We start from the raw sequence: 19184 nt of genomic DNA, 5'->3' as shown, positions 1-19184 counted from the left end.
GTATTTCTGGATCTTGTATCCATGCAGAGTCTATTCAGTGATTTCTATACTTCCCAGCTTTCATCAGACCCAGGTGCCAGCTCCTCCATTAGTTCTATCCAGTGTTGATTCTTTGTAGCTTTCGATAAGTCCGTTTTGCTTTTAAAAATTTCAGTCTTTTTTATAAAATATTAACAACATATACTTGCTGTTTGCCATTATATTCTCTGTCCCATCATCTCTCTATCCTTCCATTAAATCCCTATTCAAATCCTATTTAATAATTTTCTGAACATTTACTTTTATGTAGTTCTTTAACTTTGATATTTCTATCAAAGTTATCTATAATTTTTCTGGATCATTTTTTTTAGCAAAGTAACAGTTACAGTTCTGAAAATCAGTAGTTGGATATATAAACGTTACGAACTTTCTAGCAAACTATTTTCTCTGTCTAAATGATTTAAGTATAAACAAATGCATAATTGTACATATACATTTCTGTGAACGAATTCTAAGTTTTTATATATTTAATGACCCTTCAAAGATACAGCAGCCTAGGAAAGTAAAGTAATTCCAGCTGTTGTAAAGTATTAAATTCTCCTTGCAGTCATGTGATCACAATTTGGGTGTTTGGTAATCTGTTCCCACTTACAACAATTGTCAAGCACCTCACATGATCATTTGACCATTTGCAATCTTCTCTGCAGAAAAACGTACGTAGTAAATCCTACAGGAAAGTTTGCAAGAGGACTCCCTTTCATCTCTGGAACTGGCTTAAGAGGCTGCTTGCTAAGGGGAGCTGAGCTCTTTTGGTGGGATGGAAAAACTGAGCTTAGATCTGAACTGTCTGAGTTCTGTTCCTGCACTCTGCTGAAGGTGTCCCTTTCCATGCATGGAGGACAGCTGACGGACCTTAAATCCTACTTATTTCTTTCATCCATTTCTCTCATCATTTCTTTCACCCTAGAGGTGAGAGGGAACAGAAGAGGATTTTCATCTCCTGAGTAGAGAGTAGTAGGGCAAGGAACACGGGGTGCCTTACCCAGGTAGGGGAGGCCTGATGGAGGCTGTGTGTGAGGTTGTTATCACTCAAAGGCTGAAAATCCTGCTTGGATTTTGTCAGAGAGGATTTTTAGCTTCTGAGTGGAAAGGCAGTGCGGTAAGGTGTATGGAGGGCGATAGAGGGCTCTGAGAGGCCTGATGTAGGATGCACACAAGTGTCTCTCCTTCAAGGGCTGAAAATGCTGCTTGGATTAGCAGGGAGGATTTTCAGCTCTTGAGTGGAGCCTCCCAGGATCTTCTCCACCCCTACTGATACACTCTGCATTCCTTATCTGGGATCTCATTTGCTTAACTAACTTTCACTTTTTGCTTAATTTGTGCAACTGGGAGTGCCAGGGTGTGGTCATTCAGCACAACAATGAAGTGGACCACAATCATGTGGTCTCTTACTTGACCATTTCACTCAACGATGAGCTTCTGCTACCAGTTATGTTGTTAAGCAACAACCACCTGTGTTTGCCTCAAATTGCATTGTTAATAATTATAAAGGTAAACATTGCATGCTATCCAAATAAGTATGATGAAATCCCATTTTCAACTGCTTTTGAAAATGAAACTAGCCTTGCACATCTACTAAGAGATGGAAAGATTTTATTTTATTATTTTATTTTATTCTGCATTTTTTATGCCAAGGACGCATACATACCATATTTATAAGACATACTTTTCTCTCCCCCAAAAGTGGGTGGAAATGTCTGTGTATCTTATACAGTGAATACGGGCCCATTTTTGCCCTCCCCGGTGTCCAGAAGCACTCTGCAGGTCAAAAATGTGCCCATTCTGCAGGCTTCCGCAGGTCCTGTTTTTGCCCGCCCCAGCATCAGGGAGGAAGAAAACGGGACCTCTGGAGGCCAAAAACGGGTGCGCTTTTTGCCTGCAGAGTACTTCTGGATGCCTAGGAGAGCAAAAACAGGATGCACGGAGGCGCATCCTGGGAGGCTAAAACAGGCCTGGTTTTGGCCTGCAGAGTACTTCTGGACCACTGGGGAGGGCAAATACGGGACACATAGAGGTAAAATATTTTCATTTGTTCACTTCCTCTAAACCAAGGTGCATCTTATAGTTTGGTGCGCCTTATAGTCCAAAAAATACGGTATTTATGCTCCTCACCTCCTATTTTCCCCACAACAACAATTCTGTGAGGTGGGTTGGGTTGAGGGACGATGACTGCCCTAAAGTTATCCAGTTGGGTTTCATGCAGAAACGAGACTAGAATTCACAGCCTCCTGGTTTCTAGCCCAGTACCTTAGCCACTATTTACCAATGTTTTATTTATCTAAAATGGTCAATGAATTCAGATAGTTAAAACGCGAGATTAGGATAAGGAAGATTGAAATTCAAGTTCATCATCAATCATAAAAGGTCGGTGGCTTACTTTTAAGCCATTTCTAAATTCACAGGGTTTTTGTTGTGAGGAAAAATTGGAAGAAATACTCTCTATATATCTGCTTTTCTATTCCAAGAGAAAACTAGGATTTAAAACAATAAAAGCTGTAAATAAATACACGGCTCAAAAAAAATAAAGGGAACACAAAAATAAGACATCCTAGATCTGAATGAATGAAATATTCTTATTAAATATTTTGTTCATTACATAGTTGAATGTGCTGACAACAAAATCACACAAAAATTATCAATGAAAATCAAATGTAGCAACCCATGGAGGTCTGGATTTGGAATTACACTCAAAATTAAAGTGGAAAAAAACACTACAGGCTGATCCAACTTTGATGTAATGTCCTTAAAACAAGTCAAAATGATGCTCAGTAGTGTGTGTGGCCTCCACTTGCCTGTATGACCTCCCTACAGCGCCTGGGCATGAGGTGGCGGATGGTCTCCTGAGAGATCTCCTCCCACACCTGGACTAAAGCATCCCCCAACTCCTGGACAGTCTGCGGTGCAACATGGCATTGGTGGATGGAGCGAGACATGATGTCCCATATGTGCTCAATTGGATTCAGGTCTGGGGAACGGGCAGGCCAGTCCATAGCATCATCAATGCCTTCGTCTTGCAGGAACTGCTGACACACTCCAGCCACATGAGGTCTAGCATTGTTGTGCATTAGGAGGAACCCAGGGTCAACCGCACAAGCATATGGTCTCACAAGAGGTCTGAGGATCTCATCTCGGTACCTAATGGCAGTCAGGCTACCTCTGGTGAGCATATGGAGGGCTGTGCAGCCCCCTAAAGAAATGCCACCCCACACCATTACTGACCCCCTGCCAAACTTGTCATGCTGGAGGATGTTGCAGGCAGCAGAACATTCTCCATGGTATCTCCAAACACACTCACCTCTGTCACATGTGCTCAGAGTGAACCTGCTTTCATCTGTGAAGAGCACAGGGCACCAGTAGTGAATTTGCCAATCTTGGTGTTCTCTGGCAAATGCCAAACATCCTGCACAGTGTTGGGCTGTAAGAACAACCCCCACCTGTGGATGTTGGGCCCTCATGGAGTCTGTTTCTGACCGTTTGAGCAGCCACATGCACATTTGTGGCCCGCTGGAGGTCATTTTGCAGGGCTCTGGCAGTGCTCCTCCTGTCCCTCCTTGCACAAAGGCAGAGGTAGCGGTCCTGATGCTGGGTTGTTGCCCTCCTACGGCCTCCTCCATGTCTCCTGATGTACTGGTCTGTCTCCTGGTAGCGCCTCCATGCTCTGGGCTCTACTCTGACAGACACAGCACACCACCTTGCCACAGCTCACATTGATGTGCCATCCTGAATGAGCTGCACTACCTGAGCCACCTGTGTTGTAGACTCCGTCTCATGCTACCACTAGAGTGAAAGCACCACCAGCATTCAAAAGTGACAAAACCCTCAGTCAGAAAGCATAGGAACTGAGAAGTGGTCTGTGGTCACCTCTTGCAGAACCACTCCTTTATTGGGGATGTCTTGCTAACTGCCTATGCTTTCTACCTGTTGTCTATTCTATTTGCACAACAGCATGTGAAATTGATTTGTCAATCAGTGTTGCTACCTAAGTGGACAGTTTGATTTCACAGAAGTGTGATTGACTTAGAGTTACATTGTGTTGTTTAAGTGTTCCCTTTATTTTTTTGAGCAGTGTACATATCTTTGGGTTTCCACCATAATATGTTCAACTTAAACCTTGGAATTCTGCTTCATCAGTCATTCATCTTTAATCTTGTAGGCTGAAGTAATAGCTTTCTTCTCCAAGGGATTATTTATACTCTATGCATGCTCTTTTTAATTGAAGCAATATGGAATTGAATCTTGTACTCACTTCATTTTCATCTCGGATATGTGGCAAAATGCATCCTAAGGAATGGGGGATATTCTTGTGGTTTATCTCTCTTGATCACCCAAAAATGCATGAATTAAAGATTAATTACTTACATTTGCTTGCCAACTTTTTTGCTGGAATAAATATTATGGCTTCTTATCCTCAGAAGTCATTTCATTGGTACAGACTGTGCTTTACATATTCCATTTGTGTTAATTAAAAGTTATCAAAATTTAGGAAAGCAGTAATATAGAAGTCATAACAAAGTAAATTGGTTTGTTTTTCATTTTGCTGCAAGGCTGTCAATCACCCTGTTCCTTGAACTTTGTACATTTTTGTCTTCTTATTCCATAAGCTTACCATCCTCTTCCTGGAAGGTATGACATCCATACTTCAACTGAGCAAAACTCAATATTTTATCTTTTTTTATCATCAATATTTTTAAGTGATTTGATTATGTTTACATTGGTTAATGATGCTTCCTTCATGGAATCTGAGCGGTCTGTTAGGAATAATGAGCAACTGTTATACTGAAAATAGCTTTTTGCTGCGGTTACTATAGCTTATCACAAAAGTAAACTAGTAGGTCTCCTCTTAATCCATTAATTATAGCCTTCCACAAATAACAAGTGGTATTCCCAGGTATATCATTTCTACTCAAGGTTGTTTCTAGTTTTCATTTTAATTAAAGTCATTATTTTGTCAGTATTTCTTTTGGCTTCAATAAGACTACTAGAGAGTTACCCTTTACTTCATAGAGTTTCAAAGAACTTTGTATTTTTCCATGAATAAACCTGTGTATTTAAGAAACAAAATCAATAATCCGAGTGATTGTTTATGAATTATAGACAGAAAAGAAAGTGGAACACACATTGGGTTATCTGTTCATTTGTACAGTATATATCTTAGAAAAGTTTCTGCTACCTCAGCCTTCTGTAGGCCCACTCATCTAGGGTGAGGGCTGTGTCCACTCTAGCTTTCATAAAAGTCAGACAACAGCCTAGCTTAGTACTCAACTTTTATTCAGTAAAAATGACACTACTGAAATACATTTTCTCAAATTTAAAGTTATTTCTCTTTTTATATGTAACAATACAACTTATTGCGGTTAAATATCAAATCATATTAAAAACATGAATAAATTAAACATATGAAATAATGCTTTGTATTTGTTTGACAGCTTTTATTTGAGAAACTCAGTAAATATCAGAATGATCTTGATGATATGAAGTTGAAAACGGAAGATTTTCAAAGATTGAAGTCCTTACTGAACTCTAAAGTAAGTATATACTTTGAAAAGATATCACTATAAAAAGGCTTAGTACAAGGCTTCCTGCCACAATAGGCAATGTCAAGATGTCTCTTTCTTTGAATAGTTGGTGCTTAGAATAGGCATGGGCAATTTGACCGCCATCCCCTTCTTTAAAACTCCCAAAGACTCCTTTAATTGTTGGTAATTATCTGATTATTGGTAATTGAGTGAAGAATTTCCTATCGATTTAAGATGAAAGAACACACGAAAGCCATCCTATAACAACTGCAATAGCACATTAAAAGGAAGGAAACTCTACAAAAAACCCTGACCTTCCTCACATATGTGATATGTACTGTATGGTCCTACACACTGTGCAGTGTTTGATTACCAAGAGGTTGTCCACCTCTGCTTTAGTGCCATTACTTATAGAAAGCAGTGTTACTTCAGGATATCTGTGTTCAAACAAACTATATACTGCAAGATAAATATGAGATTTCCAATTCCATGTTTCCCTTAAAATGCTAATATAGAGAACAGAATTTTGAAGAAAGATTTGTCAGATGAGACAGAGCTGCTTTATTCTTCCTCAGTTTCATTCTCACTTGCAAGTGGTTTTTCTCTAACTTTTCCTTGAAATATATTACTGGGAAATGGCTACTGAAAAAGTTTCAAGGAAAAGCTCTTAAGTGCAGGAGGAAGTTATAACTCTCTCTTCCCTTTGGCTAAATCTTGCTCTTTTAGGGAACTAGATATGCAAATTGCATGTTGTATACAGCATGCACAGCAGCCCAATCCATATAAAGAGGGAAAGCTAATACCACCTCCTAGATATACAGTAGTTCATGAAGGGACAGCTTGAAAAAGAACAAGACTTAGTTGTTAAAAATGATTTTTTCTTAAAAAGTTTCACATGCAATGGGAAAAATACTTTTAAAAAACCCTAAAAGACCAAGGAAAAAGATTTCTGCTGCACCATGCTTAATTGTTCCCAGTCCAGACTATGCTACTATGGACTTACCTGTACAATAGTATTTTGAGTATTTTAGAATGTTGTCTACCTTTCCACTAAGTCTTTAAAGCAAACTTTATTGTTTCCAAAATTGTTACTTACATGGCTATAACCAAGTGTAGGTTTTATCTTATAAATAATTGATCACAGGAACATATTTATTCCATTTTAAAGATCTACCCTGGTAGAGAGCATAATATCTATTTGTCACTGCTTTTCTCTCACATTTCTGGAGTGCCCAATTATGCTATTATTTGTAGTAGCCATCCTACCTATGCTTGAAGTTTAGACCCAAATGTTGGTGATTGTCATAGCTGTATGCAGTTACAATAATAGTGTATTTTATGAAATTTTATTACAATTTTAAAAGTTGTATTAATACAGGCCAATGAATTTTATTGTGATACGTAGGGCTGTAATAAAGGTTTTGATTTGATCTGATTACACTACAGTAATTTTTAAATGCAGTTTTCAAGGCCCATAGAAGAGATAGTATTTTATTTTATGACATAAAACAAAGATACACATACATGTGTATGTATGTATGTATACAATTTGCAGTGTTTAGATATCAAGAGAATACAATGATTTGTTTTAATATAAAATCAAATTTGTTATATTAAAAACAGAGAGAGAAGTTGTCTCAAAGATATAATCCAGTTGTGAAAATAAGTACGGTATAAATTATTAACAATATAAATATAATGCACACTGCAAAGAGATATTACTTATAATATTGCCTTTAACATTACATTTAATTTTACCATAGTATCCATTTAAAATACTATAGGTACAGGACTCAACATTTAAGATATCCAAATAAAAAGCAAAAATAATGTGTTGACAACAGGCCAGTTACTTGAGTCTAACCCATTTCAGAAAATCTTAATTAACAGCCAATTTAGAATTTAAAAATTATATAATTAATATAAAATTATTGTTTATATTTTGCCAACAAAAAGTGCCTTAACTCTTGTAGCTTCCTCATGATGACTTAGCTGATAGCTTTTTAGATATTCAATGTTTTTTAGTGCCAGGGGTTCGATCCTGACTGGCTCAAGGTTGACTCAGCTTTCCATCCAGAGAGGTAAAATGACTACCCAGATTGTTGGGGACAATATGCTGACTCTATACACCACTTGGAGCAGGGATTTCAAACTCAAGGCCTGGGGGCCCACAGGTTGCTTAGTTTTGGCCCATGGGGCCATCCTGGAAATAGCGAAGGACTGGCCCACAGTGCCTCTGTCAGCGAAAATGGAGCTCAGGTGGGCCACTGGTAGAGGGCTGTAGGAGGCCATTGCTGCCAATAATGGGGCCCAGGAGGGCTGCTGTGGCCTCCCCGAGGTCCATATTTTCTGGCAGAGGGCTGCAGGAGGTTGTTGCAGTTGAAAACTGAGCTTGGGAGCCTGTTTTCGCTGGCAGACTGCTTGCGCCATCACAAGTGCCCCCGACATGAGTTATGTCAAGCTGGCCATGCCCACCCTGGCCCCGCCCATCCTGACTTCCTGAGGTCAGACACAACCCTGATGCAGCCCTCAATGAAATCAAGTTTGACATCCCTGGCCTAGAGAGTGCTGTGGAGCACTGTGAAGTGGTATATAAGTCTAATGTTATTGCTATTATCGTATGATTAAAAGTTCTAGTTGATTGCAAAAAGTAATCCTGTCAGGCTTTAAAAAATATTTAAAGACTGTTCATTGAATTTCTGTGATTGTGTTCAGACAATGGATTAGCTTTGACACTTCTGAAATATTGACCCTGATGCTTTAATTGATCCTAATTGATTATTGTGTGATTACTTAAGTGTTTAAATTTATACTACATATTTTCCTGATCAACATTTGCATATGATAAATTGGATCTAGTATTGTACAAGGAGAGTGTTATTTATCCAAAGATTGATTCCCTCTCTGCCTCTTTTCTGAGCAGTGTGATCTATAGTGCAGGAAATTTGTCTTAAGAAAGAGTGCTAGTATGGTATAGGGCTGGGGTCTGCAACCTTAAATACTCATTTGGAAAGAGCCATTTGTACCTGTTTCCCAGAGAAAAAAAACACTGGAAGCCACAAAACCTGGGTGGATGTGGCCAATTCGACATCACTCACTCCCACTCAGTCACATGACCCCCTAGCCATGCCTACCCAGCCGGTCATTAGGGCAGAGAATCAGTTGTTAAAAAAACACCTAGAACCACAAAACCCTTCTCTCTCTCTCTCTCTCTGTCTCTCTCTCTCTCTATTTCTATCTTTCTCCTCTCTCCCGCCTCTCTCTGTGTTTCTCTCTCTCTGTGTCTGTGGCTCTCTTTACCCCCCTATCTCTCTATGTCTCTCTCTCCCCCCCCCACTCTCTTCCCCCTCTGTGTATGTGTGCATGTGTGTCTATCTCTGTGTATCTGTATCTGTATCTCTTTCTCTCCCAATCTTCCTATCTTCTCCCTCTGTCCCACCTCTATCTCCCCCTCTCTCTGTATCTCTCTTGAGTGATTGCACACACAGAGAGACTTTAGTCTCTTGTGGAATCCCATCTCATGGAACCTCAGGTTCTTTTTTTTAAAATAAAAATTTATTAATTTTCAATAAACAAACATACACAAACAAAACACAAAACATGAAAACATAAAACTTCTTTTTGGAAAGCGGCTTAGTCCCGGGTTACAACTTTTTGTACAGACATAAATCAAATTCATGCTCACTTTGTATACCATTTCATGTCTTATTTACCATTCTATATTTTCTATATGGCTTCTCCCCTCTTTTTACTCTCTTAATTCTATTTTATATATTTCATCTCAATTTAAATCATTATTCTTGTATCTTTTGTCCATTCTGTAATTATCTATTTATCTTTTCTCTTTAACACATAATTTCTCCTGCAACCACTGATTGAAGTATGACACTTTTATATCTTTCCCCTAAATTTAACACTTAAAATAATATATAATTTTCATTCTGATTCTGCTTAGTACATTCTAAAGCTACATACTACATTTTAAAATAAGAAAATAGTAAGTTTATAATATAATTAAAACAATAATCCATAGCAAGTTAAACTCTATCTTTAAATCTTAAGCATTTTACACATTCCCTTTAATATTTTATTAAATCATATAATGTTTCAGTTTTCTAACTTTATTTCAAATACAAATACAACAATGCAGTCTTATGTACTTTTGCAGAATCTCTTTTTTAATTATGTTTTTACCCTTTATCTCTGAAAAAAACCTGTTTTTTACATCTTGTTTCAAACCTTTGTAACTTCTCTTCCTTTTTTCCCTTCTTTTCTTCTCCAATGTAGCCTTTTTACCCCCCATCTCTTGATCTCCTCCCTCTTAATCTCCACTTTCTTCTGCATTCCTCTTTTCTGTTGCTTTCTGACATTGTATCGATTTGTCACCTTATTTTTCCCTTTTTTGGTTGTTCTTTTAAGTCTTAAATTCTGCATTCTCTTTCCCCTCTTTCCTTTTTCTTCCCCAGCTAAAGTTGTTTGTTCATTAAAGATGGCTTCTTCTTCATCATCATCTTCTTGTTCTTGTAATTCCTGGTAGGTAGAAATCGCCATTTCTAAGAAGTGAAAAACAGATCCGGAAGAGTCCTGCCCTTCTTGTTCTTCTTCTTTTAGTTTTTTAAATTCCATTTTCAGTTCTTCAACAGATAATGCCATTGTGAAAGTTTTTAAACAACCCAAATGTTTTTAATCTTTCAAATAACAATTTCCAAAAGTCCCAAAGTCACCAAACAATCCAAATAAACACAAGCTGTTTTAGCACTTTCTTCTTTTTGTACTTTCTCTTCCTGGGGTACAGCTCTATTGCAAAGTTCCAAAATGTATCTTTTAGAAGTCTTGTTACAATTTAACTCTGATCTTATAAGTTCCAAGCAGTCTCCTCCAGCAAGGTCTTAATATTAATTCTTTACCTCTCCCTTCCCACTTATAGCAAAAAAAGAATTTTTTTTAAATTCCAATGTTCAGAAATCTTTAATGTCTCCTTGGCTTTTAGTTTTCAAATTTGATTACCTGTTGATGCCAAAACGAGTTTTTCCGATTTCCATCTGCTATCTCCGTAGGGAAGGAGAGTGAGAAAAAACAAACTTTCCCTTTTAACTTTCACCCACTGCTTTTTACAATCTTCTAGGGAACAATGTATCTTTAATGAAGTTGAGTTTCCAGGGTATTTAGATGTTACTTTTTATCCCAGTTCAGCCAAAAGCTTTCACTTTCTTCAGCTTCCTCCTGCACATTCTTGTCCGGATGAAAGCTTCTTTGTGGTGGCCATTGCTGACCGCCGCTCCACCACTTTTGGAAAAGGGAGTTTAGCCAGCTGAGGAGGGGGGTTGTGTTTCCCCTGGACCCCTGCTGAATCTCCCCTGTCTTCAGTCACCTCTATGGGGTAACTATTAGCCCCCAAATCCGGCTGTATCGGGGGCACTCCAGTGGTGAGCGCAGCAGGAACTATGCACGATCGTCGATTCCTGCTGCCGCCGCAGCTTGCAAACCGGAAATCCCGGAACCTCAGGTTCTGTGCAACCTGATTTGAAAAATCCTGCCCTTGTTTGCATTCCTGCTCTAGTAATGCTAATTGAAAATCTAACTATATCGCTCTGGGCATGGTCGTTAATAGGGGAAAGTTGCCTCATTGAAGACTGCTGCTAGATGACAAGTGAAAAATCTGCACTAAATCTGCTTGGCTAAAGCACAGCAAAGACGTGCGCAGGGCAGGCAGCCGCTCTCTTAATAATGGTCTCCCTGCTCATGCGCACCCTCCTGGCCCCGCCACAACTGGCCAGAGGGTCTCAAGAGGAGAAGAAGGAGAAGGAGGAGGGGGAGGGAAGCTTCTGCTGTGGCTTGAACTCATTCCTCATCCACCCTGGATTTCCAAAAAGAAGAAAGAAAAGATGTAGCGAAGAGCCCCAAGGAGAGTTCTCCGGCTTGGCCCAGGCTCGGCTTTCCAAGAGAGAGAGAGAGAGACAGCGACAGAGAGAGAGAGAGACAGAGACAGAGACACACACACACAGAGAGATATACAGAGAGAGAGAGGGACATCAGCTGACAGGCGAGCGTCTTTGGCAAGGGTGCTCCAGCTTTCTCCAAGCCTGATCCCCAGGATGAGCATGCAAGGTTTGACAGGGCCAGCCCCCTTTTCCCTCTGCCCTGAGATTCTAAAAGCCCTGGCTGGGCACTGTGGGCTGTCCCCCTTTCTGTTGTTCCATCCTCCCGGATTCCATTCCCACCCCACCAGCCCTAATGTTAGCGAGGCCAGCATTGGTTGTGGCAGGGTTGGGCCAGTGTTTTGGGGTGGAGAGTAGGTTGCACATCTCCCTAAGCAACTGTGGCACTCCCATCACCAACAAGGACCAGAAGAAGCTACAGGAAGAGTGAGGCCCCGGCTGCTTCTCCATCCCTCACTGTTGCCCTTACCTTCTCAGGCTAGGCAAGGAATGACTGGGAGGGGAGGGCAAGGGGCAGGGGCAGCCAGTGATGGGACAAGGAGCTGCAGCAGAGGGCCGAAAGAGCCACATGTGGCTCTGGAGCCACAGGTTGCCAATACCTGGTATAGGGTCAAAGTATTGAACAAGCACTGAGAAAATTCAGGTTAAAATCTATTGCCAACCAGGAAAGCTTTCTTGATGACTTGGGGCCACTCACTCTCTCAGACTAACCTAGTCTCCCTTCTTTGTACTGGAGAAAATTGGAGAACAAAATGCTGTATGCCACCTTGATCTCAGTGAAGTAAGATAAATAAAGCATTTTTAATCAGTCACTTTTATTATAAATAGCATGCAACTGTATATGCATATGTGATGCACTTAGTTCGCATGAACCTTTAATCTAAAGGAGGTTTTAAAGGATACCAGGATTTTGTACACAATAGCAAGCCTATAAATGCACCATTAAATATTACACAGGTAGTCTTCAACTTATGACCACAATTAAGCCCAGAATTAATGTTGCTAAGTAAGAAATTTCTTAAGTGAGTTTTGCCTCATTTTATGGCTTTTCTTGCCACATTTGTTAAGTGAATCACTGCAGTTGTTAAATTAATAACATGGTTGTTAAAAGAATCTGTCTTCCCCATTCACTTCACTCATCAGAAGGTCACAAAAGATAGTCACATGACCCTGGAACACTGCAATCATCATAAATATGAACCAGCTGTCAAGCATCCAAATGTAAATCATGTGACCATGGGGATGCTACAATGGACATAAGTATGAAAAATAGTCATAAGTCAGTTTTTTCAGTGCCATTGTAACTTCAAACGATCACGTCAGAGTTTGCAGCAATCCAACCAGTATACAAGTAAATAATTCAGCAGGATTCTTTTATAGAAGAAACTTGTTTATATACAATAATACACTGCTCAAAAAAATAAAGGGAACACTTAAACAACACAATAGAACTCCAAGTCAATCACACTTCTGTGAAATCAAACTGTCCACTTAGGTAGCAACACTGATTGACAATCAATTTCACATGCTGTTGTGCAAATGGAATAGACAACAGGTGGAAAGCATAGGCAGTTAGCAAGACATCCCCAATAAAGGAGTGGTTCTGCGGGTGGTGACCACAGACCACTTCTCAGTTCCTATGCTTTCTGGATGATGGTTTGGTCACTTTTGAATGCTGGCGGTGCTTTCACTCTAGTGGTAGCATGAGACGGAGTCTACAACACAGGTGGCTCAGGTAGTGCAGCTCATTCAGGATGGCACATCAATGTGAGCTGTGGCAAGAAGGTTTGCTGTGTCTGTCAGCGTAATGTCCAGAGCATGGAGGCGCTACCAGGAGACAGGCCAGTACATCAGGAGACATGGAGGAGGCCGTAGGAGGGCAACAACCCAGCATCAGGACCGCTACCTCCGCCTTTGTGCAAGAAGGGACAGGAGGAGCACTGCCAGAGCCCTGCAAAATGACCTCCAGTGGACCACAAATGTGCATGTGGCTGCTCAAACAGTCAGAAACAGACTCCATGAGGATGGTATGATGGCCCAACATCCACAGGTGGGAGTTGTGCTTACAGCCCAACACTGTGCAGGACGTTTGGCATTTGCCAGAGAACACCAAGATTGGCAAAGTCGCCACTGGCACCCTGTGCTCTTCACAGATGAAAGCAGGTTCACACTGAGCACATGTGACAGATGTGAGTGTGTTTGGAGACACCATGGAGAATGTTCTGCTGCCTGCAACATCCTCCAGCATGAACAGTTTGGCAGTGGGTCAGTAATGGTGTGGGGTGGCATTTCTTTAGGGGGCTGCACAGCCCTCCATGTGCTCACCAGAGTAGTCTGACTGCCATTAGGTACCGAGATGAATTCCTCAGATCCCTTGTGAGACCATATGCTTGTGCGGTTGACCCTGGGTTCCTCCTAATGCATGACAATGCTAGACCTCATGTGGCTGGAGTGTGTCAGCAGTTCCTGCAAGATGAAGGCATTGATGATACTATGGACTGGCCCGCCCGTTCCCCAGACCTGAATCCAATTGAGCACATCTGGGACATCATGTCTCACTCCATCCACCAATGCCACATTGCACCACAGACTGTCCAGGAGTTGGGGATGCTTTAGTCCAGGTGTGGGAGGAGATCCCTCAGGAGACCATCCGCCACCTCATCAGAAGCATGCCCAGGCGTTGTAGGGAGGTCATACAGGCACGTGGAGGCCACATACACTACTTAACCTCATTTTGACTTGTTTTAAAGACATTACATCAAAGTTGGATCAACCTGTAGTGTTTTTTTCCACTTTAATTTTGAGTGTAATTCCAAATCCAGACCGCTATGGGTTGCTAAATTTGATTTCCATTGATAATTGTTGTGTGATTTTGTTGTCAGCACATTCAACTATGTAATGAACACAATATTTAATAAGACTATTTCATTCATTCAGATCTAGGATGTCTTATTTTTGTGTTCCCTTTATTTTTTTGAGCAGTGTATAAAACATGATGCATGTATACAATACCCATGCAGCTCTTGCAACGCGGTAGCAAGTACAAGGACAAGAAGCAGAAGCAATCGGAAGTACCAGAACTCAGAATCACAGAAGCTGTAGAAGCTCTATATTTATACAGACCAGTTATCTGACATAGCTCACAACAGGTGCGGTTTCTTAGTCACCAAACAGTTCCCATTGGCTGACTAGTTGTTATGGCTATCCCAGCTCATAATTTCTTATATACTGACAGATCACTAAACAAACTATTATAAGTTGAGGACTACCTATAGTAGTTTCACATGGTAAACTAAGTCTCAAAAATAAAATCAAAATTTGTATTTTAGGAGAAAGATAATGAAGATCTTATGGAAAACCTCCACATGATCCGTGAACAGGCAGATAGATGGGAATCAAAGTTGCATCAAATGGAAAAAGATTATAACTCCATCCAGATGGAACTTCTCAGTGTAGAATCTGAGAACCATAGACTGAAAGAGCAAGCAGAATCTCATGAAATAGCAATTGGACAAGTAGGTTTTAAAAGCTTCCTCTTATAATCTTGTCTCTGTCTCTCTCATATAGATGCTCTGCATTTATGATGAGATTGCAGCAGGAACTTTCAAAATGGATGTTTATTTTAAGGGAAAGGTATTGACCATTTGCTGCACTTGACTTTAAAACATTCTGATCTTTCTTAAGGAAGTTTAGGATTACAGGAATGGAAAGGCATTAATGTTTGTCTCTAGTAATTTTGAATGATAGACTTTCAACTGAGCCTAAATTCATCTTTTGAGATAGTAGATATGAGAGATTGTAAAATATCTCCCATGCTTAGTCTGACTATTTGGAAATAGTATGCATGTGTTTGTTCACAGAATAATCTTCTTTTTGATTTTAAAACTGAATTTGCATTCCCAAAGTAAGATTTTTTTAAAAAATAATTCCTTCTGTATTAATTCTTAACTTCTTTTGTTCTATAAAATAAACAATTTTACTGTATTTTGAATAACATATCATTTCCATTTGAAGTTACATTCTGACACAAATTCTTCAATATTCACACGGTTCTCTAATTTATCAAGACTTCCTTTGTGGATGTAACAAACAATTGCATTGAAATTTACACCACATGATACTTTCAGTATGCAATGAACATCATATGGAATTCTGGATTGGTCTACTAGTGCTATAAGGTCTCTTAACAGTGTATAGATAAAAAACATATGATTTTTGTTGTATGTTTAGTTTTTGTTTACGTATTTTTAGTCTGCTTTTATTTTTATTGACTGTAGAACATTTCAAAATTAACATAAAACAGAAGCATATTTATTTAGATAAACATGCTTATTAAGTAAAATTATTTTTTTCTTTAATATATTCTTACTGATTTATTTATTATGTAAATGTTAATTGGCCTTTCTTTTTTGGGGCAGCATTTAGCATCTGAAAAAGCCTGTAAGTCACAGATTTCTACTTTAGGTAAGTCTCTGGTGAAAATGGAGGAGAAACTTGAGAAAGTCCACCTGGAAAAGGTTTCTATACTCTCAGATTTGACTTCTGCTCGGGAACTGTGCATTAAACTGGATACTAGCAATGAGTTATTAAGCCGGCAACTAAAGAACACAACAAAGGAAGTAGAAAGAGTAGGTATAATATAATTTCGGCTTGATTTATAGAGAGCAAACATTAAAGCTGAAAATTTGTACATATTTTCCTAATGCTTGAATTAAATTCTTGCTTTTTTTTCTGGAAAATTCTTTACATGTCAGATTTTTCTTAGAGTCACCTGGAGTGAAAATTGTCCATCACAGGAAGTGTATTGTCATATCTCTTGATTCATGAGATCTGTTAAGAAGGTTAAAATAGTAATACAAGAATTTTGTAAAATACCATACCTTCAAATGAGGTCTGTGTGTATGAGTGTGTTTGTCAATTTTGCTCTGTGGTCCAAGGATTCAGTAGAGTGCAGCCATGTGATTCCAGGAAAATTTACAATTATATTATGCATTTGTTCACATGTATTCCATTCCCACTCTTGCATATTCTTAAGTACCTTTTAGTCTTCAAATCTGAACTTTGCAGAGTCTTTTTTGTTATTTCCAAAATCATAGGCAGCCTATCATTTCAGGTGCTAGAAAACAACAACAGCTGTTGCTCTCCTGTCGATGCATGTAAGCTCACTAAACACATCTATTTGACAAATGTAGTCTTCTGTTCTAATATCTATATTTGGGAACTTGTTTAATTTTTAAACATCAAATATAGCAGAAGAAAACATTGCCAAATATTACTGTTTTTCATGAACTCTAGTGCCATGATTGTTGTGTAGGAAAAATACATTGTACACTATTATATGATCTGAATATAAAGTGCTAAGAAAAGGTAAGTACAATCGGTGCTTATCTGAGAAAATGAATCCTGGATATGGATTTAGCGTATCTGCAGACATGGGGAACTCTGCGGGTATAGTTCAAAAAAAGTCAAAAAGGCATGTTTGACTGTATGATTGAAGTCCCAAATCTAAAACCTTGTAAATGCTCCCTCTTTCTATATTGATTCTTGAGAGATACTTAAACTTGTCTTTTTTCTTTAAAACAATAAAATGTTGTCATTCATAATAGACTTGATATATACAAATCCATCATTTATTCTTTTGGACTATGAGGAAGATTTGGGGGAATAATGAGAATTTTTTTTAAACCATCAGTCTTTTCTATTTGATTGTGCTAAATATTTTTCATGGTTTTTTTTTTCAAAATTCCTGATTTTTAAAAATACTTCAGCTGAATAAAAAATATGACTGGTTCATTTCAAAAAGAGAAATAACTGCAAATGAACTTTAGATTAAGCCAAGGCAGGCAATTTTTTTCGTGTTCAAAAGGGTCATGCTTAATTTTAAAAAGGGTTTGGGGAAGCTCTGAGCACTTCAAGCATGATAATGATGAAACCCTGAAGTCAAATCTGTCATTATTAAATCTTTTATGTGAAGTTTGACCCATCTGTCTCTTTGTACATCTGACAAAGTGAGTCGTAGTTCAGGTTAGTCTGAAAAAGTACTACCAATCTTCTGATTTTGACATCCACTTTAGTAGTTGATATTAAAATCCTGCGGCTATTAAAATGGATGTGGTTTGTAGTTATCCCTCTTGATTTAAATACTCTAAATTTATTCAGAGGGTTCTGATATATTTTGTATGGGATGGAATGTCCCACAGTATAAGATTCCTCACTAAGGGCTAAAATAATAGGAATATAAAAAGGAAATTATAAATTATATTCTGCTTGCATAATTTAGTGTGTATATAAACCGGAAAACTGTGGAGCTTCAGATCATGTTTTACAATAGTATCAAACTGGGAAAAGGCTTAAATCAAAACATTAAAAGACTTAATTTTTAAATCACATATCTCCATGTCATAATTTCTGATAATTAGTGTGCAGTGTCATTTGTTTACACTGATTGGAAAGGAAACCACTTCCAAACTGGCAAGGCAAACTGCTTATATATGAGCCACCAGCAAACCCACTTCCATGTATCAGTGATGTTACAGTGTTACATTTTGTGATGAGTTGTCTGCAGGAAACAGCCAAGCTCAAAGAATACCAAGAACCCAATAATCTGTTTAGTTTTGGATTAACATCATAAATAAAACCCATTTATGTTTACATATTAAGAAAGATTACTATACTGTCTTTAGAGAATGCCACTATGAGTTCTTAGCAGAGAGAGGGCTTCAGTTTTTTACATTAAAGAAGAAAATAGGACATCTGTTGTTGGGGGAGCATTTCATTTTCAATTTACAGTGTAATTACCAGTTTTTAATATACTACATATTAAAGAAAATGAGAACATTCATTATTTTGGCTTTCAGCTTCAGAATGAATGGGAATCATCTCACTCAGAAATAGAACTTCTGAGAAAGCAACTCAACAATGAAAGAATCTCAATTAAAAACTTGGAAACTTTGCTAACATCCCATCGAGAAAAAGAGTATCAATCTCAGATGATAAGTCAAGAGAAGGATTCTGAAATACATCTTCTTAAAGAGCAACTTACTTTGGCGGAAAACAAAATGTGAGTAACCAGTAGAAACAACAATTGATTATCACGAATTAAAAATTACTGTTATACTTTTGTTAATATCCATTTTTACCTTTAGGAGACCTCTTATTAGAGTGGAAGATACTTTATTTAAAAGTTACTTGAAACTTACTAGGAAAAGTAAATATTAGGCAAAACAGTATCTATCTCATGGGAATAAAAAATATATTAGAATTTTTAAAACAATTTGTACCTTATTATGAAAACGTGTTTGTTCAATAAAGTTAGAAAATTTTAACGCAGTTTAATTCCTTTTGACACAGCACAAATATATAATTGTTTCTATTTTCTTTCTGGGTGCTTATCCAACTATTTTTATATCAAATATATTGGAAGCTGTTCTTGAAAAACTAATCCTATTCTTTATTTTATTATATTTGACTAGTTACATCTTTTCAGTTTAAGTGACAACTTTGTCCTTTATAGCGCTCTCCAGAGTCGAGATTTTTCACAGTTCAAAAACACAATTACTCAACTGGAATCTGAGTTAGATATCACCAAAAGACAGTTGGGCACAGAACGCTTTGAAAGGCAAGTGTGTGACCACATTTTTAATCATTTACATCTGTTTCTCCCAATTAAATAATATACATTTGCACTAAT

At 38.3% G+C, this 19184-nt stretch overlaps 1 protein-coding gene across 3 annotated transcripts in view; it reads left to right on the top strand.

Annotated features, from left to right (window-relative positions):
- The window catches only part of TSGA10 (testis specific 10), a 50670-nt gene that overhangs the window by 24200 nt on the left and 7286 nt on the right, over positions 1-19184 (top strand). Inside the window, exons 14-18 of one of the 3 annotated variants that reach the window (XM_026707537.2) lie at positions 5466-5564; positions 14824-15009; positions 15913-16122; positions 18352-18554; positions 19008-19112. In XM_026707537.2, coding sequence (XP_026563322.1) covers positions 5466-5564; positions 14824-15009; positions 15913-16122; positions 18352-18554; positions 19008-19112 — 803 coding nt within the window. The remainder of the gene's footprint in view (positions 1-5465; positions 5565-14823; positions 15010-15912; positions 16123-18351; positions 18555-19007; positions 19113-19184) is intronic. The other 2 variants (XM_087938462.1, XM_026707539.2) reach the window with 2 other exon arrangements.

This window comes from Pseudonaja textilis, chromosome 8 (assembly GCF_049901715.1).
Source record: "Pseudonaja textilis isolate UNSWEBS1 chromosome 8, rPseTex1.2, whole genome shotgun sequence".
Lineage (NCBI taxonomy): Eukaryota > Metazoa > Chordata > Lepidosauria > Squamata > Elapidae > Pseudonaja > Pseudonaja textilis.
The sequence above is the reverse complement of the archived record's forward strand: the minus strand, read 5'-3'. Positions and strand labels throughout refer to the sequence as shown.